At 44.6% G+C, this 24,042-nt stretch overlaps 1 protein-coding gene across 5 annotated transcripts in view; it reads left to right on the plus strand.

The window, feature by feature from the left end:
• The window catches only part of LOC147030739 (general transcription factor IIH subunit 4-like), a 76,198-nt gene that overhangs the window by 44,891 nt on the left and 7,265 nt on the right, over positions 1–24,042 (plus strand). For all 5 annotated transcript variants that reach the window (XM_085875100.1, XM_085875104.1, XM_085875103.1 and 2 more), the window contains 2 exons: positions 2,033–2,182; positions 18,409–18,480. In XM_085875100.1, the coding sequence (XP_085731226.1) occupies positions 2,033–2,182; positions 18,409–18,480 (222 nt within the window). The remainder of the gene's footprint in view (positions 1–2,032; positions 2,183–18,408; positions 18,481–24,042) is intronic.

Genomic DNA, 24,042 nt, shown 5'->3' on the forward strand with positions numbered 1-24,042 from the left:
CGATGAAAATAGAGATTACAGGACCAAAGGGGTCATTTTGGATTGTGTCACACAGGAGAAGGATCTGGGGCTGGTAGTAGATATGGGAGGTAATCAGGCAGCTCCAGGTGGAGAAAATAGGGGTTTAGGTTGTATTTAGAGGGGGATCAATTATAAATCAAAGAGGTGGTGTTAACATTGTGCAGGAATTTAGTGAGGGTCACATCGAGAATATTGTGTGTAGTTCTGGTCACCACAGTTCTGGGAGGACATGGATGCCACAGAGAGGGTTCAGTAAAGGATGACAAGATTGATTCCGGGCCGAGTTCGACTCAACCACGAGGATTGGGTGAAGGAGACAGGGATTTATACACGAGAAAGCAGGAGGTTACGGGGAGATATGACAGATGTTTAACATAATGAAAGGTTCAGAGACTCAGAGACCCAGTGCAGCTGCTTCATGCATCGATTGCCATCACAGACACGAGGCTCGTGGTCCGTTTCTCACGACTCAACCAAGAACCAAAGTTCAGCGTCTTGCTTCACCATGGGAGACAAATCTCCTCAACACAAGGACAAGAATCGTGCCCCCTCTTCGTGCGTCGAGGGAAAGGCAGCCATGAAGCCCTGTTCTTACAGGCCATCTCCCAAACCCCATTATTTTTCGACCGCATCCGTTCCTTCCCTCAACTCAACTCTGCCTCGTACGTGCGCTTACCCTGAACTCCACTCTCCAACAATGTGCAACCAACCCCACTTCTTCGACGTCACACTGAACCATCGTTCGCCTCCGGGGCATGGCCTGCTCGCACGAAACTCGGGAAGGCAAGGCTTCTGACATCACGTGCATCAATCATCAGCCTCGGGGGTGTGAGTTTGCACGCCATCACGCTTGGAGGGGGGCCTTCTGCCTGCTCCGCACGTTTGCTTGTTTCCCATCATGCTTTTGGAAATAAAAAAAATCAGGAAAAGTCACAGGGGGGCAACCATATTCTGGGGAAGCTTATTCTAAAACCCGAGCTGATTATCACCTTTCCATAAACCCCACCTTTCATGGCTTCACGCTGTGACGACCAAGGCATTTAGATCATTGGTTACTCCCGGGGTGAGGCTGAGTCTTTGGGCCTCTCATTCTCTCACTTCAGGCAGGTCGGTGGTCTTTCTGTCTTCTACCGTCTCCTCTCCGGTCTCACGCCCCCGCCCCACCCCCGCTCTGTCTGTGATAGGTTCCTCTCCCCCCTACCATATTTCTGCAGGTCGCTCAAGTTATGCCAGCAACCCCCTTCTGGTAAAACTCCCAAAATCACTGCTCACCTTCACTCTTTCATTCCTCTTTTTCCCCGCCTTTGGAATACACTCCCACACTCTTTCAATCCTATTCTTCCCTCCAGGTCTTCAAAACAGCTGTTCACCACCACCTCGTGTCTTCCCCCATCCAAAACCACAATCTTTTCTACCCCCATTAATCCACCCGAAACACACCTTCAAATTTCCTGCCTTCCTTCCTCAAAGTCCCCTCCCACCCCATGTGGTGACACGTACTAATGAAGCTCACAGTATCCCCACTTAATTACATTGACATGTCTCCCACACGTCACCGTCCAAACAACCCAATTCAATCGTAAATTCTCCCTTAAATTCTTCCATCAACCCTACAACCGAAACAATATATAATGATAAAAAAGATGATTTTTATCGGACGTTTTTCGAGTTTATCTTTGTTTAAAATACATTTATCACAAGTATCCACCACCCACTTTTAATACTTAATCTTTGCTTCTCATAAAGAAATGAAAATCCCAGAGGGTTTATTTTCATCGGTTAATTTTCAGTAAAAACATGAAATGAAGAGGAAATCAAAGAGTTTTCAAATAAATTAAACCAAGAATTTTCACTGAAAGATTTGTTTTCTGATCTAATTGTTGTTGAATATTCATCGATGGCCCAACTCATTTGGTCTGCATTAGGTTCAGACAATTTAAAAAGCGAAAAGATTTCAATGAGCACAGAATCGACTTGTTTTTTGGGAAGATCCATTTTTTTGTGTTTGCAGCTGAATGCACTTCCTGGAGCAAGCTTGCAAGAAGCAGAAGCTACATGGCTGCTCCGACCACTTCGAGAAGTGGCAGGGCCCACGCTGTCCGCATCACAATGAAAAAAAGTCATGAGGATCATGTGTTCAAACTGAAAATGTCACTTCCAGGTATTGCCCACAGCTTCAATCTCCTGACATTTTATCATTGCACCTTTTTCTACCCCGTTTCCAGTGCCCCACTCCGTTTCTTGCTGCGGTCACATTTACCTTTGAATGTTCTTCCCAGCTCAGAGCAAAATGGAAGTTGTGCATCTGTTGGTTGTATTGTAAATCGAGCAGCGCTGTGGCGAGCTATACCTGTCAACACAGTTTAAGGCCCTGTCACCCCTTGACGATTTAGCCAACGTATGCCTGACGTATGCAGAATTGGGCTAAACGCTGGCACACGTCGAATACGTTATGGGTAAGCTTGTATACGTTAAGAGCACGCTGGCATACGTCATAGTACGCTGGCATACGTCGTAGTACGCTGGCATACTTCGTAGTACGCTGGCATACGTCGTAGTTCTCCGAGCTGTTAGACAAATTTTCCTTGCTGTAAATTTCCCGACGTATGACAGCGTATGACTCACACGTTCCGCATAACGCTGGCATAAGTTGTAGGCACGTTACGCGATCGTTGACGCACGTCGACGCACGTTACTTGAAAGGGACTCATAAGTCGAAACACGTCAAGGTAATGGTTAGCGTCAGTGTTCCAGACTCCCTGGTTTTTGTTTTTTCTTCGGTGTGACGGTGATGTTGACACTTCGATTTCTTGTGCGGTTTCAATATAATATAATTAAAAGGCTGCCGCTCAACGATTTTAATCATAACCGCACTCAAAATCGAAGCGTCAGCATCACCATCACCGAAGAAAAAAAAATTATCAAAAAAAAAAAAAACACGGTGTCTGGAACACTCACTCTAACCATTACCTTGACGTGTTTCGACTTATGAGTTACATACAAGTAACGTATGTCGGCGTGTGTCAAAGATCGCTTCGCTTGCCCACAACTTATGCCAGCGTATGCGGAATTTGTGTCATACGTCGAGGACGTCGATAAATTTTAAACATGCTGAAAATTTCTCAATGTACTCGGAGTGCAATGACATATGCCAGTGTACTACGACGTATGCCAGCGTACTACAACATCTGCCAGCGTGCTCTTAACTTATACAAAACTTACCCACAACGTATTTGACGTGTCCCAGCGTGGTTCGGCAAATTTTTCATACGTCGGCATATGTTGGCTAAAACGTCAACGTGTGTCAGCGGCTTCACACTTCGATGACTTGTGCGGTTCTGATTTGAATCGTCGAGCCGCAGCCTATGAATAGCCTACGCCACGTGATCGTCGGCGATACGCTGCCGCGCTATGCAAAAGTTAGACTATCATTGGGCATAGGTTGTGAACGCCGACAACACGCTGAGCATTCATTGGTATAAGTTATCTATGCGTGATTGAAACGTTCTGTGTACATTACTAATACGTTATGCATACGTCCAACACGTTATTAGAGGCCCAAAACTTAAAAAAAACATCAATAGTTCAGCGGACGCCAGCGTTTTACATACATTTTGACACCTTGCCATACGCTGGCTAAAACGTCAAGGTGTGACAGTCCATTCAGATTGAGGCCATGCTTGCCCCATTTGATCAATTCACATTCTCAATGTACACCTCATGATTTCATTGTGCACTGCCACACCACATGACCCATTTCTTCATTATTTTCACACTGCATGCACCATTGGTATCGGATAATTTGTATAAAGTTTCACATTGTCAGGTGAAGCGGTTTCTTCCATGAGCCAAGACCATGTAGATATACAAATATATTGATGTTGTTGTTGTTCTGCAAAACGGCATAACTCAAAGGCAATGGCACCCAACATACAGTGATCCCCAAGCAGTTATTACATGAGTATTCATGTAGTTCGTCCTTCCCTCATGTTTCGTGGGTTAACGGGACAAAGTCCGTTGCCTTGTCTCGTAGTTAGGTCTAATAAATATCGATGACTCATACTCATACGTGTACTCTAACCCTTTCCTTTTTTGCCATGGTACACGACAAGCATGTAAGCACACACGTCATTCAATTGCCAATTGTTAAAAAGCACACCGCGATGCCTCCCGTGCCTCGGAGCATGCCCATCTCTGCTGCACACTAATCAACCCGCACACGAGAATATGCACGCCATTATTTAATTTAAATCTGCATGCCAATTCCCACCGAACTCCACAACTCGCTCACCAAATTTCACCACTTTGACCACAAATGCCTCCCACACACGGGAAAAATATTCCCGCTCTCCCTCGTACCTCTGCATCGCTACAATTCGCCACTCTATTTAGAGGAGCACCACGCGTCAGAGTGTGCTTGGTCCCACATGATGCTCAACAATGCAAGAGACGCTAATAGCTCCACCGCATCTCACCGAGAACCTCCCGGGTGAGCGTCCGGAATTGATACAGCCTTCATCCAGTCGTCAGACCACGGAAAGACCGAGGGCAACAAGGAGGGGTTCGGGTCCCGGGTGTGCATCAGAAGGGCAATCCGGGAGTTTGGTTTGGGTCCCGGGTGTGCATTTTGGCTCGTGAAGGAGCCCGTGGGGGGGGGGGGGTGGGGCAGAGAAAGCCTTCCGCCATCCGACATTCAGACTGCACTTGGGGCACATTCAGGGCCGGGGTGGCGGCTTGAGGAGCTTGCCCCATGTCAAGTCAGGATCTCCGAGCCGTGCCGGAGCTGGGAGGCATCTGAGCCGGTTTCCGGTCCCAGAGCCTGCCAGAGCATGGCAGGACCGCTGTGGCCCAATGGAGGTGCAGGATTTGGGCCACAGTGCGTCGCTTTCCGTTCCTCACCCCATCCTTCGCCTATGGCTTTTAAAAGCGGTAGCGTGGAGTCGTTCGAGCCTCTTATTCAGAACATTGTTTGTGTCCTATTGCCGGCCAGAATGCGCTTCTTCTTGGAGAACTTCTTCCTCGAGAACCTGATCCGAGGTGACTGCCTTCCTTCGACACTCCCTGCCTTGCTGACGACGTCCTGCCACCCCTGCACAGCCAGACGAACCAGTGCGGAGCGCAGTTGCCACGAGCCCCGGCGAATAAATAAACAGGATATAATGCACCATATCTCGAGGTGGGAATGCTCAGGCAGAGCATCCCAACGAGGTTCACGCTTCACATACAGACCATAAAACGGTTAGGTCCTCGAATCGATGTATTTCTGAGAAATGTGCATCCTCGAAGCATTTCTTAGTAAATGTTGGCAACATAACTTTTCAACATAACTAAGGTATGCAGAATTCGACTCGTCCTGTTCCCAAGCTGAATTTTGAGTTTTTGACCATTTAATTAGCATAAACAAAATGGCTGCCAAATTGACAATTTTGGGCACTTTCGTGGGACAGGCACTACGATGCCATTTACATAAATGCACATTGTTCACATGCACGCATCTTTGAAATGTCCTTTGAGCAATAGATGAAAACTACAGGCTAATAAAATTCGTAACATGCCAAAAATCTATTATTATGCTGATTAGCTCCCACCATAACCAAAAAACTATTTTCTGCTGTAACTTTGTTAATATGCATGCAAACCTGACAAATGAGATGTCTTGACCGATCTTTTGAGGGTCAATAAAAATGATTAAGACATATTTGAAGCATTTTATTTTATCTTTCATGGTTACCGATGTTTATTAATAAAATGTAGAAGTTAAAGTTGCAAGTCTGTAATCATAAAAACTAAACAAAGTTCTATCATGCTGCTACGTGAACAAATATCAGTTCAGCCTAAACAGTTTTCAGGAATGCCGAACATCTTTGAGGCAAATTACATTGTATTCGTGCAAGGAGTTTGATCATTAATCTGTTGCTGGCATACACACATTGATGTGCATCGTAATCCTAAATTCCGGCATGTGCAGCGTCGAGTCTTGCATTGTTTCCGACATGCACAGGCTACCATCTCGAGGCAACTGTCTTGAATGGGAATCGATGCCAACAGTATTGGTCGCAGTCCTGATTCCCCAAGTCTCCATCCCATTTCAGAGGGTGCAGGGAGCTCAGGTGTGGGGCAGTGGGAATTTCTCCATTTCATTGCTTGATGGTGTACTCTCATCAAATGGAAACGGAGCACATCACTTGTTGAGGCCATGGCTTCTGGTTTCCCCGTCTTGGAAAACAATAAATGCCGTGCTGCATCAACAGAGTCTGTTGTGTGCACATTGTTTATTCTGCAGACAAAGGTTTCTGAAGATTTGATGATTTCCTCTGTGAGTTCACCAATGGCCAAGTTCTTCAGCAATTCAGGGTGCTCTTCGAAGACCTTCTGTGATGATCGTTTGGTGTGATTCGCTGTGTAGGAGATTTGCTGAAGCAGGCTTCGTCGACGGGTGCTGTGAATACTGGCTTGCATTTTCCACGAGTTATACTGACAGGATGCAGCTCCTCCAGGCCATTTGGCACAATCAAAGTATGTCTTCTGGATAGCTTGAGATTTTTAAGAAAAGCATCAGTTGTTTGGCCTCGTTGCTATGTTGCCATTTGAGTTGCATGGAAGGTATTCTTTCCATCAAATGTTTCATCAAGGATGTCGCTGTGATCACAGGTGTAGTCAATGAATTTATTTGCCTTAATGTTTGGAATGATGGCACCAGTTGCTTTGTCCAATGATTTGAGAGTGCTCTCAGCCAAGGAAGTGTCTACTTGCAACTCCTGTTCGTAACTCAGGCACTGCCCTGCCTTGTTGAACAATCCTACTAGGTCTTTTGACCACGTAGCCTGATGAAGAGTACTTGCAAGACCAACATATTTTGGAGTCCATTGTTTGCCACCATTGACGCAGTAGACAAGATCTTGTGCCACAGTCAGAACCAAAGGTTGTTGCAAAAGCGGGGACTGAAATTTCTCAGCAACCGCTCAAGCTTTTGGACAAACCATGAAAAAGATTATTTTTGGAACCTTAAATATGAACGGTGGAGGTGCAAGTCACAACTGCCAGGTTCAACTGAAATGTTTGTTTGATCGTAAACAAATACATGTACTTTTACTCCAGGAAATGCACATAACTGAAGATGTGGAGTCAGATTGGTGTCGCCTCTTTAAGGGACAGTGCTTTTTTTTTTGAGTAATTTGTCTTCTTCTTCTGCTGGTGTGACATTTTTATTCAGACCTGGGCTAGTACCTGCATCATGCCACTTCCAAGAGGTTATCAATGGCTGGTTCATCTCTCTGGAACTGGTCATATATAATTTCCATTTTACACTATTCAATGTGTATGCGCCCAGTGAGTGTGTCGAACGAAGAGCCTTCTTTTTGTCTTTAATCAGACAATTTCACTCAATTGATATCAATGATTGCATTTACATGGGGGGTAAGTTTAATTGCACCGTTGAACCTGTTTAAGACAGAAATACAGCAGAACCTCATCCTGAATCCTCTGCCGATTTGTCTAATTTTTTTTTGCAAAAGGTTTGTTCGATACATGGAGGCAATGTCACCCCAACAAATCTCAATATACATGGGGACGTTGGGCTAACGGGAGAGCATCCTTTGTGAGACTTGACCGGTTGGACATAAACTCGCATTTCAGGAATGCTGTTTTATCTCCAGTTCACTTTCCATCCTTATTTTGCGATCATCATTTCGTTACCATGGGCCACTTTTTCCCTCAACCCTCACATATAAGTACGTACTGGAAATTCAACACCAATCTTCTTGAAGATACTTCGTTTTTAAAAGGCTTCGATACTTTTTGGGCTATACAACTCTCAAAACAGCCTCTTTTTCTTCATTCGAGTTATGGTGGGACAACAAAAAAAAAAACGCAGATTAGATTGTTTTGTCAGCAGTTTGTTTCAAATGTTGCCAATGTTAATAAAACAACAATGGCTCTGTTAGAAGCTGATATCATACAGTTAGAGAGTAAATTGTCCAGATATGGAAAAAGGAGAGACCAAAGGGTATTAGCTGAAAAGACGATCCAATTGAGAGAACTGATGCAAGATAAAGCAGCAGGGATGTCAATCAGATGAAGGATAAACATGAAGGTTTTAGATACTCCCAGCAAATCCTTTTTCCAAATGGATTTTGTCAACAAATCACAAAAGACCGTTTTTTCTCTGTTCGACTCAAGAGGAAACGATGTTTTTTTTTTTTTGTATACCTTGTCGATGCTCGTGTGAGAGCTAACACACAACACACAGCAAGGGGGCATGAGACAAGAAGGGTGGGAGTGGGAAGGACAAAACAGTGGGGAACCGAGACATTCTGAGATCTGTGGAAGGGAGAGGGATGGGGTGGGGAACACGGGGAATACAAGATGGACATTACAGAGACTTTCAGGAAGGAAAGCAGGGAATTTGAAGGAGTTGGGGTTGGGTGGATTATCGGGGGTAGAAAAGATCGAGGATTTGGATTGGGGATGATTAGAGGTGGTGGTGAACAGCTGTTTTGAAGGCCTGGAAGGAAGAGTGGGATTGAATAGAGTGAGGGAGTTTATTCCAAAGGCGGGAAAAAAGAGGGATGAAAGAGTGAAGGTGAGCAGTGATTTGTGATTTTGGTAGTTTTACCAGAAGGGGTTGTTGGCAGACCTTGAGCGCACTGCGGAAATGTGGTGGGGATAAATCGCAGAGAGAGCAGGGGGGCTCAGCTAGAGAGGAGACGGTAGAAGACAGAAAGACCACCGACCAGCCTGCGGTGAGAGAGTGAGAGGCCCAAAGACTGAGTCTCATTGCGGGAGATGCCAATGATCCGAAATGCTTTGGTTTCCACAGCGTGAAGCCGAGAAAGGTAGGAGGCAGGAGCACCAGCCCAGAGGGGAGAGCAGTACTCCATCCGGCTGCGGACAGAAGCTTTGTAAGTGGTCAGGAGCTCAGGTGGGCCGAGGAAGTACTTTGCACGACGGAGGATCCCAGTCGGCGACTGGCTTTGGTGGCCAGGTTTGAAATGTGGCTTTCCCAGGAAAGGTCATGGCAGATAGTGAGACCCAGAAGCTTGAAAGAAAGGACTTCTTCCAGAGGATTGTTAAGAAAGTGCATAGCGGGGTTTTCTAAACGGTCCTTTCGGAGAGACATCGTGAGAGTGTGAGATTTGTCCGGATTGAAAAACATGTTCCACGTGTTGGACCAGTTTGTGATTTTATCCAGATCTGCAGTGAGTGAAGAAGTTGCTGATTGCCGGTCTGAGGGATGACCGATGGTACGGCAGAGGGTGGAATCATCAGCAAAGAGATATAGAGGATTTTCCAGTGTCAGAGAGATCACTTATGAAAACCAGAAAAAGAACAGGGCCCAGAACGCTACCTTGAGGAACTCCAGCCTGGACATGAAGAGGGGATGAAAGAACTCCATTTCGGGCCACATGTTGACTTCGACAGGAGAGGAAGTCTGTGAGCCATGAGTGGAGATGGCCTTGGATACCATAGGAAGAGAGTTTGGTGAGCAGGGCAGGGTGCCAGACCGTGTCAAATGCACGTGATATGTCCAGGGATACGGCTCGGATTTCATGTCTGGCATTGAGGACCTCCATCCATTGTTGGGAGAGCAAAAGCAGCATATCCAGAGTCGAGTGACCTGGTCTGAAACTGAATTTATGATCGGAAATCAAGCCATTGGAGAAGAGGTAGGATTTAATGTCTGAAGCATTGATGGATTCCATAACCTTGCTGATGATTGGGAGAAGGCTGATTGATCTGTAGTTGCAGGGATCTGTTTTTGCACCTTTTTTATGCAGGGCAGTAATGTTTGCTGATTTCCAAGCAGATGGCAGATGACCTTGAGCAAATGAGTGGGTGAATAGAACGGAGAGAGGGTGAGCAAGAGCAGAAGAGCAGGTTTTTCGGACACGTGGGCTGATGCCATCTGGACCGGTTGCAGAATCTGAGTCGAGGTTTGACAGCAAACTCTCCACCTTGTCAGGGGTAAAGGACTCAGATTCCAGGGACAGTTGGGTGTGACTTGGTAAGGTGGGTAGAAAAAGTGATGGGTTTTGGTCACAAGATTTAGCTGCAAACACCGAGTTTAGGCATTCAGCCTTTTCACGAGCGGTATCAGCAGTGCGGCCATTTGAGGTAAGGGAGGGTTGGAGGGGGAACATACACCAGAAACAGATTTCATTAGATTCCACCAGGATTTTGAGGAGGGAGAGAGGTTTGAAAGTTCAGACTTGAGCTTTGAAAGATGTTGTTTTCTGGCTCTCCTGAGGGAAGATACACACTTGTTCCGAGCTCTATGGAAGGAACTGAGATTACCCTCAGTTGGGTTTGCTTTCCATGAGGAAAAGGCAAGTTGTTTAAGGACAACTGCCTCGCCACAAGCTTCCGTGAACCAAGGGCGGGTGGAAGGGTTGGACAACTGAAGACGAGAGGGGATAAATCTTGCATGAGGGAGAGCAAGTTTCTTTGAAAGAATTCCCAGGATGAGTTTATGTTGGAGAAAGTAGTGATATGAGACCAGTCTATAAGTTTGATGGCTGCTTGGAGACCTTGCCAGTCGGCTTGAGTGAAATGCCAGACTCGACGGCAGTGAGGTGGTTCGCTGATAACAGCCAGAGAGATGTCCACTTTGACAAGGACGTGGTCAGAATAACCGATTGGAGCGGAGGAAGAACAGTAGATATTGTCAGGGAAATTTGTCAAAATCAGATCCAGAAGAGATCGAGTACCATTGGTTGAGATCCGGGTCAGGAAGTTGACAGATTGAGTCAGTCCCAATGAGTCGCAGAAAGCTTTTGCTGAAGTGCCATGACAGGTGAGAGAGGTACCCACACTGAGCCAACTTGCATGATGACAATTGAAGTGTCCACATATGAGGAAGAGAGAGTTTGGATGAGAAGATGGAAGTTTGTCCATGTTTTCGGATAGTGAGGTGTAGATGGAGGCATCACTGTTGGGTAGACGTTACAGTACACATATAAACATGAGGTGGGAGTGGAGGGAAAGCTGTAGCCAGAGCTATTCCTGGGGGTGTGAGGGAGTGAGGGCAGTGCAGGGAGAGTGAGGAATGGAATCTTTGATGAAGAGAGCAACTCCTCCACCAGGACAAGGTTCAGGTCTGTCGTACTGGAGGAGGGAGTAACCAGGGAGAGATATTTGGGAGTCAGACATGTTTTGTGGGAGGAAAGTTTCTGTGAGGCAGATTATGTTTGGTTTGTCAGTGGCAACCTGCATGGAAAGATCTGAAAGGTTTGAGCGAAGGCCCCGGATATTTGAGGTCCACACTGTTAATGAAGAGGGAGGGGAGGAGGCTTTGGGTGCAGTTGGTGGAAGGGGAGGTGAGGGGGAGGGGAGGACAAGGGATGCGGCAGGGGGGCAGGTAAGGAGGGTTGTTGAAGGAGTGTTAGGGATTGCAGAATAGCGAGGGGAGGGAGCTGGATGAGGAGGACAAAAGGCTCTGTGGTGCTGGGGGAGAGAGGGGGAAGAAGGCAGTTGAGGATTTGAGGAGGTGGAGTGAAGAGATGGAGGTGAGAGGGCAGTGGAAGGAGGCAGCTTTGTGGATGAGAGTGGGGGGCAACTTTGAGAAGGATGAGTGAGGGGCTGAATGGTGGGAGAAAGGTGAGGGGGAGTTTTTGAAAGAGGTGAGAGGGAGGCTTGGAGCGAGAAGAGTGGGATGGTTGCTTTGATAGTGAGGGGTGAGAGGGGTGAGTTTGCACAGAAGTTGGAAAAAATGAATGGTTGATGGAAAGCGAACATTCATAGCAAACTGGGGTTTTTAAAAGTTTTAGGTCAGAGATGTGATGAAATGCATTTCTTGATGGATGCAATGAAGGCAAATTCAGAGAATGGACAGAAGAAACTCTGTCACAGTTGGATTTTTTTCGGCAAGGTATGAAGGAAAGTTTGAATTGAGAGAAGTCTGTTTAAATAGTGGAAGAGTAGTGCATTATGATACAGTAAAGAGTACCACATGTGCGAAACAGGAAGATGAAGCATCACAAGTGGCCGTTTTTATTATTATTATTATTATTATTATTATTATTATTGTTTGAGAGAGTTTTCATCAGATTAGGTCATGGAAGTGTTGTAGAAAAAATCGTGAGAAATTGGATCTGTAAACGCATGGGGTGTAACAGATTATGTGGTTACTGGAGAACAATTGTCTATGAGAGGTCTATAGTCAAAAGTGAAATTATTTATTTTAAATAATGATTGCGTAACATTCGGAAAAGGGAAGGTTGAAGTAAAATCGTGGAAGTGTGTGGTGAATTTGGACGGTAAACACAGTGTGAAGCTGCTGGGTTGATGAAAAGTACCAGGAAGAGAAAAAAAAAGAGAGAGAGAGAGAGAGAGAGAGAGAGAGAGAGAGAGAGAGAGAGAGAGAGAGAGAGAGAGAGAGAGAGAGAGAGAGAGAGAGAGAGAGAGAGAGACAGACAGACACGTGGTTGTAGGAGGTGGAGAAATCAAAAGGATACAAGGAAGATCACCATTTTTTGATGTATTTTTGAGGAACAGATAAGATTCGGGAACGGAAGGTTGTAGAAAGAAATTGCGAAGGTAATGGCGAGAGAAGCTCAGCTCAGTAGAATAAAGATGGTGTGCCGGCAGAAGGAAAAGAAGAAGAGGAAGAAAGATCGAGACTCGTGTGTGTGCAAGGAGAAAGGTTTTTAAATAATTTTTTTGATTTTAAGACAAGAAATAGTGTTTAGTTGGGAGGGATGGGGAACGTTGGGAAAGTGGGGAAGATAGAATTGAAGGTAATGGGGAGAAAATACACATAAAGACGATCGTACACTGAGGGGAGGGATGGGTTGGCCTCAAGCACTTGGAAAGACAAGTTCGACCAAAACTCACAAAATAGCATGATTTTTGAAACAAAACCCAACTGGGAACACACAGTAACTTGTCGGTGAGAAAATAAACAGTAAAAATGACCGGAAACTTAATTTTGAGATCGTCAACAGAGAGCGTTGAAGGAGACCTGCCGATGCTCCAAACCCAGAACCGGCTCCACACCCAGAACCCAGAATGATTGTTAACTCCAGTGATGCACGATTGTGTATTAGAGATTATTTTTCAAAAATGTATGCAAAATATACAGTTTGTCAGCAAACGATGGAACTTTCAACTTCTCACTTTCCTTCCATCACTGAGCCCCAGCTCCTGAGCTTGGACTCACCAATCACATTGCCTAAGCTAACGCATGACCTTGCTGGATTGAACTCGGGGCGGGGGAGGGGGGGAAGCGCCTGGAATTGACGGCTTACCAGCAGATTTTTTATTTGCTTTTGGGGACCTTTTGGGCACTGAGTTATTGAATGTCCTGGAATCATCTTTGGGAAATGGAAAACTGCCTCTAAGTTTTAGAAGAGCAGTGGTGTCTCTTCGACCAAAGACTGGAGACTTACGGCAGATGAAGAACTGGTGACCGGTCTCGGTATTATGTACGGACTTCAAAATATTGTCAAAAGTGTTGGCCAGTCGGTTGAAAACGGTAATTGGTGATCCCATCCACTGTGAACAGAACTACTGTATCCCGAAGAGATCAATTTATAATAATATTTTTTCGATCAGAGATTTGCTGGAGTGTGATTCCATGGAAAAATAATTTGGGATAATAGTCCTTGACTGAGAAAAGGCATTTGATAGTGTTGGTCATGTGTTTTTGCATGATGTGTTAAAAGCATGTTGTCTTGGTACCAATTTTCGGGCCTATGTTTCCTTCCTGTACACCAACATATTTGGTATTTTTAAAATTAATAAGGAGCTCATCTCTCCTTCACAATTACACAGAGGGGCGAGACAAGGGTGCCCCGTTTCGGGATTTTTATTCTCCTTGGTTATAGAACCACTTCTAATTCTATTCAGGAAAAATCTTTCAGGAGTAACTGTATCCAGAGGGATTCCTTCAATAGTTGTATCAACTTTTGCAGATGATGTCGCTGTGGTCATTAAGAATGACAATGATATCTCTGCATTTGTTTACTGTTTAAATCTCTTTTGCTTGTTAACTTCATTGAACTGTAACTGGAACAAGAGTAAAGCCTTCTGGGTTCCCAGTCTTAAAAACAATCCGCTGGGGACACGGTTATTACCACCGGTGCATTTTCCTTCAAAGTTAAAATGGGTGGAAGCGGGAGTTAAATATCTCTGCGTGTTCCTGGGATGCCTACTCTCTCCTTCAAAATTGGGATGGGATGGTTGAACAAGTTAAGAAAAGATTAGGGCTATGGAAGAGAGCTCTTCCCCACCTTTCCCACAGAGCCTCGGGTTCGAGTTATAAATAATTTGGTTGCCTCATCTTTGTGGCATAAGTTTATGTGTGGCATAAGTCAAATAGGACGATCGGCAAAATCCTCAGAGAAATTATGAAAAGAAAAGTTCTCAACTCGAACTAAAATGGACTTAATAAAAGTTTTTGACAACAAATGACTCTGGGTTTCCTGGGTTAATTGTACAACCGAGTCACAGAGATTTAGGCAAAAAATGAGGATGAGGCAAAAAATATTTTTCAGAAATATAGCAGTAAGGACCAATATAGACTGTCGACTCGAGTCCTCCTCGAGGACTCTCCATTGAATGGAGTGGCCAGGTGGAAAAGACTAATGCCGGAAGGACTCTACTCCCATCTGAGCCTATATGGAACTCATTCTATAGGAAGCTGGTTTAGAAAAGGACTGGAGACTTGCAGTGGCGACTCGCACATTGGGTTATTCCTTCGAATAAGTTGTTCAGTAATTTTTCTCCCATATCCGGGTGCTGCCCTTTCTGTATTTGTACAGAGGATTTGTTCCATGCATATGTTGACTGTTCATGGCTTGCGCCATTATTATCTTGCCAAAACGAAGTTTTTGCAAGATATGTTAGTCAGCTTGTATGTTTTTTTTTTGTTTGTCTGTAATCGTGTATAAAAAATTCTGCAGAGCACAGTTATCTTTGGAAATATTTGTAATTTCACATATTAGAGGCCTATAGAGGTCCCTTTCAGCACATAAAATTTTGAAGGTCAAGGTCAAGGTCACTTTGTCGCAAATCAGGGGAGTCGACGAAACCCTTATTTTTTGAGTAATTTTGATCGGATAGTCTTCAAACTTCATAGGAATATAGTTCATGGTCTGGCGCTCAGCTGATTAGTTTTTGGTGGCGATTGGCCTTGACCTTCATGGTTAGCGCCTCAGGTCAAACATATTTGACCCCAAGGTCAAATTTTCAAGTTTTACGAACCATATTGTGTAGTACCTCAAATTGAACACCTCGATGAGTGCTTTCTCGATATGTCAAGCTTGAGACATTATGACGTCATTTGGTGACGTTATGAGGGCAAACGCATATTTTTCATGGTTACTCTGTGGAACGATTCTCATCGGAATCTCTCGTAGGCAGGTATTCCTCAAGGAGTCGCTCCTGGTGGATAGCAGCTCTGTTCACCTCAGTGTGACCTTAAAGAAGTCACACGTGGTCACCTTTTTGCAAGATACGGGTCACCCTGCGGGTGACATTGGTTTATTTCAATGGCTGAACCACATGGCAAAAAATTTGCAAATTACCTTCTCACTAAGATTGTTTCTTTTCGGGTGGAAAGAACAAGTAAACTCTTTATTTTTGTTCTTAGTAGTCACAGCAAAAATGGCGATTTATTTATCGAGAAAGGAGAAATTGAAAGGAAAGCTGATTGTGATGTGCAATGTTATGATTTTTTTTCAATGCCTTAATAACAGCAAAACTGAAATGTGAGTTTTGTTTTTCTAAAAGTGAAAAGAGTGTTGATGAATTTAAGAAGTCTTGGTTTTATGAGGGGACTTGCAAAGTTCATGAAAACCATTTATTGATATCCCTGTAGTTTTTTTTTTATTGATTTGGAATGTATTATTGAGTTTTGAGTATTTATTGCTTGCATTGAATTGCTGAAAGTTGTAATGTATGGCTACGAAATAGAATCTTTTCACCAACGGCACACATATATGTATGTATGTATGTATATATATATATATATATATATATATATATATATATATATATATATATATATATATATATATATATATATATATATATACATATTGTTTTGTGATAAAAAGATTCAAAGGTCTGTCTCTCTCGAGACGGCTTAACTTAAGATGGACGGCTGCATGCTAAATCTAAAGGACTTGAAGAAACCTGTCAATGCACTTGTTTGCTGATGTTGGTGGCCACTTCCAGGAAGACGTGCAAGTCCTCAGATAATTCTGCAGCCGCTTTGACTGATGTTTTCGACTGACCATTAAATTGTTTGAAGAGAGGTTCTTTCGCAACCTGAACCTGGCAAGCTGAACACTTTGCAAGTGATTACCATGCAGAAGTAGAGGGAATGTTCTCCAAGCTGTAAGTGGGTTCACTGACCTGGACAACACCGTCATGTGATGTTCACATTATCGATGAAATTTCTAATAGAATCGTCAAAGCCAGCCCAACTTTTCGAAGACCACACAAACGTCTTTGAGGTTAAAAAAGAAAAAGAAAAGTATGATGCTGCCTGGTCTTGGAGACCCTCTTGTAGATAGTCATGGCAGATTGTAAGATTAATTTCACCAATTGTTTCTCATAGCAGATGGATGAAGGATTATCATTGTATTGAGACAGCATCGGGATGTAAGACTTGGATGGATGTAAGACAGCAAAAAAGATGATATTCCAGCACTCAATATCATCTTTCAAATGGTCAACCAAACCCTTATCCTTTTCCAATCAGCAGCAATGGAAGAAAATTACATCCTTCCAGTCCTTTGGGTGGGCTGACAGGATAGCTTAGAGTTAGGGATGCACACTCGCCTGCCTCACCTGAGTTTGAATAGTGACCCAGATTTAAACTGTGTTTCACAGGCACGGTGATTCATCAATGCGTGTGCCATCACAAACTGGTCCAACACGTGGAACATGTCTTTCAATCCAGACAAATCTCACACTCTCACTATGTCTCTTCGAAAGGACCGTTTACAAAACCCCCCCATCCACTTTCTCAACAATCCTCTGGAAGAAGTCTTTTCTTTCAAGCTTCTGGGTCTCACTATCTGCCATGACCTTTCCTGGGAAAGTCACATTTCCAACCTTGCCTCAAAAGCCAGTCGCCGACTGGGAATCCTCCGTCATGCAAAGTCCTTCCTCGGCCCTCTTGAGCTCCTGACCACTTACAAAGCTTTTGTCCGTAGCCTGATGGAGTACTGCTCTCCCCTCTGGGCTGGTGCTCCTGCCTCCCACCTTTCTCGACTTCACGCTGTCGAAACCAGGGCTTTTAAGATCATTGGCATCTCCCGCAATGAAGCTGAGTCTTTGGGCCTCTCACTCAATCACCGCAGGTTGGTCGGTGGTCTTTCTGTCTTCTACCGACTCCTCTCCAGCCTTGCCCCCCTGCTCTCTCTGCGATTTGTCCCAACCACATTTCCACAGGGCGCTCAAGGTCCGCCAACAACCCCCTTCTGGTAAAACTACCAAAATCACGAATCACTGCTCATCTTCACTCTTTCATTCCTCTTTTTTCCCGCCTTTGGAATAAACTTCCTCACTCTATTCTTTCCCATTCTTCCCTTCAGGCTTTCAAAACAGCTGTTCACCACCACCTCTTATCTTCCCCCATCCAAATCCTCGATCTTTTCTACCCCCGATAATCCACCCAAGCCCACTTCCTTCAATTCTCCTGCTTTCCTTCCTGAAAGTCCCTTTAATGTCCATCTTCCCCTCGCCATGTTCCCCGTCCCATCCCCATCCCTCTCCCTTCCACAGTTCACCTGTGTCTGTTCCCCAATGTTTTGTCCCTTCCACTCCCGCCCCTCTTGTCTCATGCCTCCTTGCTGTGAGTTGTGTGTTAGCTCTCATACGAGCCTCGACCAAGGTATACAAAAAAAAAAAAAAAAAAAATCCCTCGGATGGACGATTTATTTATCATCCATCCCACGATGTCCTTCGCAAAAGGTAGGCGAGATATTGCCAGCACCGTGGCAAAATTACAAATTCCTGCCATAACCTACAGGGGGCAGGCACTGCATTAGTGGCAGCATGGTGCTCTTGCAAGAACTGATGTAAACCCACAGCCAAATGCTGCTTACGAATGAACGAATGAGGACATTTGACAAAGGGTGAAGTCATCTGTGACGTGGTTTCGAGGATCTTCCAGAAAGGCCAAAAAAATTATGTAAATTGTCATAATTTCTAATTCCTGAGCAAAGTACAGAAATTGAGGAGTGCAGCATTCTGATGTCCTCAAGTTTTTATAAACATGACACTGCTGATGTCTCTGCCCAAACACTTCTTTCATAAAGAACTCCAACTCCTACATGGTTATGTTTGGATAACGTTCTAAAGTGCTGTTTGATTGAGTTTAGTTTGACTTCCTAAGTCACCCGATCTCCTGAAGTTAAATCTTTCTCTCGTCCCCAGTGCTGCCCCCAACCATCACCGACCAGCTCTGCCTCTGGGAGATGGAACATGATCGACTTTCTTTCACCGAAGGTAAAATTGCTTCCGAGTCACCATGATGACTTGTGCACAACATAAATATGGACCTATCAGACTTTTGCCAATTGATTACTTGGATTCTTTTTCACTCATGCCACGCTATCATTTTTTGGGATGTTTTCTTGTGAATGACTAATTTAAAGGCCTTTTAAATATGTTTTTTTTTTAAATGATCTTTTGCACATGTACAATTACTTGTTCTTTCTAACCTTTTTATTCTTCACTCCCCAATGGCATGTCTGAAAATGAGATATTTTCAGTCATGAATATGTCCCTCGTTATCTCTGCCACCGAAGGTGGACGGAGATTATGTTTTCACCCGTTTGTTTGTCGATGAGCACGATATCTGAAAATGTGAGGGATTGTCTCGGACGAAGCGTGGTGTACAGGTTGGGTTTGCGTCAAAGACCAATTAATTTGATTGTGGTGAAGATCCGGTTCCGTATGCGAGAACGCTTTTATTTTCCAAGTGATATTTCACCATTGAGCGATAGGGCCAAAAATGATAGAAAGCTTGATATTTCAAAATGTTCTCGATGGATTCGGATGAAACTTGGTGGACAGGTTGGATAGGTGACATGGCCGAATTGATTCGATTTTGGTTAAAGACTGGATGCAGACATGCACTCTACTGAGTGCCATTCAAGTTTGCTGCTGCTGTTCCTACCCAAAAAGTGATGCAGAAAATGTTTTGAGGGGCCCCCTTGGAGCACGTAAAGGAAATGCAAAGGTTTGGTTCCAGATGTTGTCATAAGCAGCGAACAAAGCATTACCGACCAGAACATTCACTTCCTGGAAGTAATATTATCGATGATAAGTTGTATATTTGTTTTGTTTATACTTCTCACGCCATTACGAGCATTAGGCTGCTAAGGCAGTTCCACTCACTCTGCGTTACAATCTTTGATGGTCGTTACTGATGCTGGATACTGCACTGCGTGTGCGGGAATTTGTAATTTGTTAATGGTGCCTGTGATAACTCGCCTCCTCTTCATGGACGACGCCCTGGAATCGTTAGCATCCACCAACTCGTGACGGTAGATGATGGGACCCACAGTTTAACATCCATCCGAGAGACGGCACACACATCGATTAATCACGCTGCCTGTGAGACACTGGGATGGATGACAGTTTATAGCTGTAATTTAAATAGCCATTGGCATGTAATAGCCATTCAACATCTGTAATTTAAACAGTTACAGCTTTGCACTTAATACACACTTGTCTCTTGTTGGTAGAGGCTAAATACATGTAGGCTGGCCATCATGTTCATCTTCGCCATTAGCAGCAAGGCTTGGTGTATTCAGGAAGAATGTTTTAGCTAACCTTTGCTGTTTAGTATGCTTCATATTAGAATGGTACTGCCATTCAACAATCCAGTAAACACAATCAAATAAAGGAAGGAACACATCCTTTTTGTAACGTGGAAGAAATAGAATACGCCGGTTCCTTCTCGAGGCAAAACTGGCATCACGGAGGAGGCATGTACTCGGACAGTTGGACTTGTGCTGCGTATATGAGTGGCCCGAGTCATCTGCTCGGCTGACCAATCGTTATGAGAGCATTAGAATGATATACAGGGTGGGGCAGAGAAACGGTCGATTTTAAAAAGTCAAAAATTAAATAAACATTTTGTATTTGCCAAATTACAAATATGCCATTTATTTCTTGAAGATCATATCCTCGAGGTGATGTGCGTCTCTGCACAGGCATTCCTCGAGTCATCCACGCATGTTTCCAATGATGCGACTTAGATCCCCAAAGAAGTTCCTGCAATTTTTTGATGGTCTTTCTTTCAGCTCTTCAATATTGTGTGGGTGATGAGCATACACTTTCCTTTTTAAGTGCCCCCATAAAAAAGTCACATTCTGGCAGGTCTGGAGACCTTGGAGGCCAAGTAATGTCACTATTCCTGGAGATGATGTGGTTATGAAAAAGTAGGCGTACGGCAGCCATTGACAATCTGGCGGTATGAGACGTCACGCCATATTGTTGAAGCCAACTGGCCTCATTAACTTGAGGAAACCTAGTAGCAAGTTGATTAGTCAAAAAAGTTGCGATCATGTTGGCATAGCGGAGATCGGTTTTTATAATCTCCTGTTTCTCTGCCCCACCCTGCATATGAGGCTAATGGTGTCTGTCTGTCTGTCTGTCTGTCTCTTGAGCTCTTCCTGTCCTTTAGAGGCACACTTTGTGATGGATGCAATATCCTGGCTAAAGCACCACTCCAGCAGTTGAATGTTGGATTGATAATTGAACCCGGACGACACCGCAAGTTGGATATTTCTTTTTAAACTCCAGTTAAAACAGCCAGCAATGCCATGTTCAGTGGATGGACATAACCATCAGCTGAAGGGAGATTTTTCTTTTTTTCTTTTCTTCCTTTTTTTTGTATACCTTGTCAAGGCTCGTATGAGTGCTAACACACAACGCACAGCAAGGGGGGCATGGGACAAGAGGGGGGAAGTGGGAAGGACAAAACTGTGGGGAAAGAGACATTAGGAGATCTGTGGAAGGGAGAGGGATGAGGTGTACAAGATGGACATTACAGGGAATTTGAAGGAGGTGGGTTTGGGGTTTATTAATGGGGGGGGTAGAAAAGATTGAGGTTTTGGATGGGGGATGATAAGAGGTGGTGGTGAACAACTGTTTTGAGGCCTGGAGGGAAGAATGAGATTGAACAGAGTGAGGGAGTTTATTCCAAAGGTGGGGAAAAAGAGGAATGAAAGAGTGGAGTTGAGCAGTGATTCGTGATTTTGGTAGTTCGACCAGAAGGGGGTTGTTGGTGGACCTTGAGCCCCCTGTGGAAATATGGTGGGGACAAATCGCAGAGAGAGCATGGGGGCGAGACCGGAGAGGAGACTGTAGAAGACAGGAAGACCACAGACCTGCCAGCGGTGAAAGAGTGAGAGGCCCAAAGACTCAGCCTCATCGTGGGAGATGCCAATGATCCGAAATGCCTTAGTTTCCATAACGTGAAGCCGAGAAAGGTGAGGGGCAAGAGCACGTCTTGAGGAGAGAGCAGTACTCCATCAGGCTGCGGACGAAAGCTTTTTATGTGGTCAGGAGTTCAGGTGGGCCGAGGAAGGACTTTGCATGATGGAGGATTCCCAGTCGGCAACTGGCTCTGGAGGCCAGTTTGGAAATGTGGCTTTCCCAGGAAAGATTATGGCAGATAGTGAGACCCAGAAGCTTGAAAGAAGGGACTTCTTCCAGAGGATTGTTGAGAAAGTAGATGGGGGGGTGGGGGGGAGGTGGTCCAAACGGTTCTTTCAGAGACATAGTGAGAGTGAGAGTGTGAGATTTGTCTGGATTAAAAAGACAAGCTCCATGTGTTGAACCAGTTTGTGATTTTACCCAGATCTGCAGAGAGCGAAGAAGCTGTGGCTTGCCAGTCTGAGGGATGACAGGTGGTACGGCAGAGGGTGGAGTCATCAGCAAAGAGATAAAGAGGATTTTCCAGAGAGTCGGAGGGAGAATGAAAAAAAAAACCTTTTGCATTCAAATTCAAGAGATCATTGATGAAAAACAGAAAAAGAACAGGGCCCAGAATGCTGCCTTGAGGAACTCCAGCCTGGAGGGATGAGAGAACTCCATTTAGGGCCACACGTAGATTGCGACAGGAGAAGAAGTCTGACAGCCATGAGTGGAGATGGCCTTGGATACCAGAGGAAGAGAGTTTGGTGAGCAGGACAGGGTGCCAGACTGTGTCAAAAGCACGTGATATGTCTCGGGATATGGCTCTGATTTCATGTCCAGCATTGAGGACCTCCATCCATTGTTAGGAGAGCAGAAGCAGCATATCCAGGGAAGAGTGACCTTGTCTGAAACCAAATTGATGATCGGAAATCGAGCCACTGGAGAAGAGGAAGGATTTAATGTCTGAAGCGATGATGGATTCCATAACCTTGCTGATGATTGGGAGAAGACTGATTGGTCTGTCGTTGCAGGGATCTGTTTTTGCACCTTTTTTGCAGGGCAGTAATGTTTGCTCATTTCCAAGCAGATGGCAGATGACCTTGAGCAAATGAGAGGGTGAATAGAACAGAGAGAGGTTGAGCAAAAGCAGAGAGCAGGTTTTTAGGACACGTGAGCTGATGCCATCTGGACCGGTTGCAGAATCTGAGTCGGGGTTTGACAGCAAGCTCTCCACCTTGTCAGGAGAAAAGGACACAGAGTCCAGGGACAGTTGGGTGCGACTGGGTGAGGTGGGTGGAGAAAGTGATGGGTTTTGGACGCAATTTTGATGCAAACACCGAATTTCGGTATTCAGCCTTTTCATGTGCGATACCAGCAGTGCGGCCATTTGAGGGGAGGGAGGGGTTGGAGGGGGAACATTCACCAAAAACAGATTTGATTAGACGCCACCAGGATTTTGAGGAGGGAGAGAGGTTTGAAAGTTCAGACTTGAGATTAGAAAGATGTTGTTTTCTGGCTCTCCTGAGGGAAGATACAGACTTGTTCCGAGCATAATGGAAGGAACTGAGATTACCCTCAGTTGTGTTTGCTTTCCATGAGGCAAAGGCAAGTTGTTTCAGGCCAACTGCCTCGCCACAACCTTCAATGAACCATGGGCAGGAGGAAGGGTAGGACAACTGAAGACGAGAGGGGATAAATCTGTGCATGAGGGAGAGCAAGTTTATTTGAAAGAATTTCCAAGATGAGTTGATGTTGGAGAAAGTAGCAATTCAGACGAGATGCTCTGACTTTAATGTCTTTTAAAATGTTTCAGTACTCTCATCTTCATCAGACTTCTCATCTTCATCAGTATGGTAATCACAGTAGATACGTATTTTTGCATTCAAAAGTTAGAAGCAGGGAATCATAATGTTTGGGATAACTCTCATAATGTATGACAGTTATATCGAGTATCTTTTGGAACAACAATCGTCATGAGGAAGTCAGTAGACTTTCGATGTTGGGATGGTATGGACATTCCATTGGTTTAATTCAGCACAAATCCATCCATCCATTGGGACCATACTCTGTCCAGTGCCTTGGCAGCACCAGTGCTGTCTCTGAGGCTATTGGGCACAATCCTGGATGGGTTGGCCACTCCGACACAGGATACTCGAATGGCTCAATCATCCCAGCAAGCTGGTACTCATTTTGCTGACCTTGGAAAGATGACATCCATATATTCCTTTTTTTATAGTTTTCCACATGGCACATACCACAAAAGGGGCCTTTTCTATGCCCCTGGTATTTTCCCCAAGAATATCATGGGTGATTAAGGTTGTGGTCAAGTTTCATCAAAATTGTGGATGTGGTTTTGGAAAAGAAAGCAAATACCTATTTTGGGGGGTGACCCCTTTCCCTCCCCTCCCCCCCCCTGCTCGGAGTTTTCAGTCCCTGTGTTAAAGGAGAAACCATTCCATATAAAGGGAGGGGTGCTTCGTGTTTCCCTTGATTGCTGCAGGAGTCTCTGCTTCCAAAAACACCGCCATTGCATACTTGTACCGCAGAAGAACAACTCAAGCGAAAAGCTAATGAACAAAACCTGTCAAAAAAACAAAAACTTTGGCACTGAGTTGGAATTTCATTCGAGAGCCTTTA

The sequence above is a fragment of the Eptatretus burgeri genome, chromosome 3 (genome assembly GCF_056783735.1).
Source record: "Eptatretus burgeri isolate ZD-2024b chromosome 3, Ebu_testis_v1, whole genome shotgun sequence".
In the NCBI taxonomy this organism is placed as follows: domain Eukaryota; kingdom Metazoa; phylum Chordata; class Myxini; order Myxiniformes; family Myxinidae; genus Eptatretus; species Eptatretus burgeri.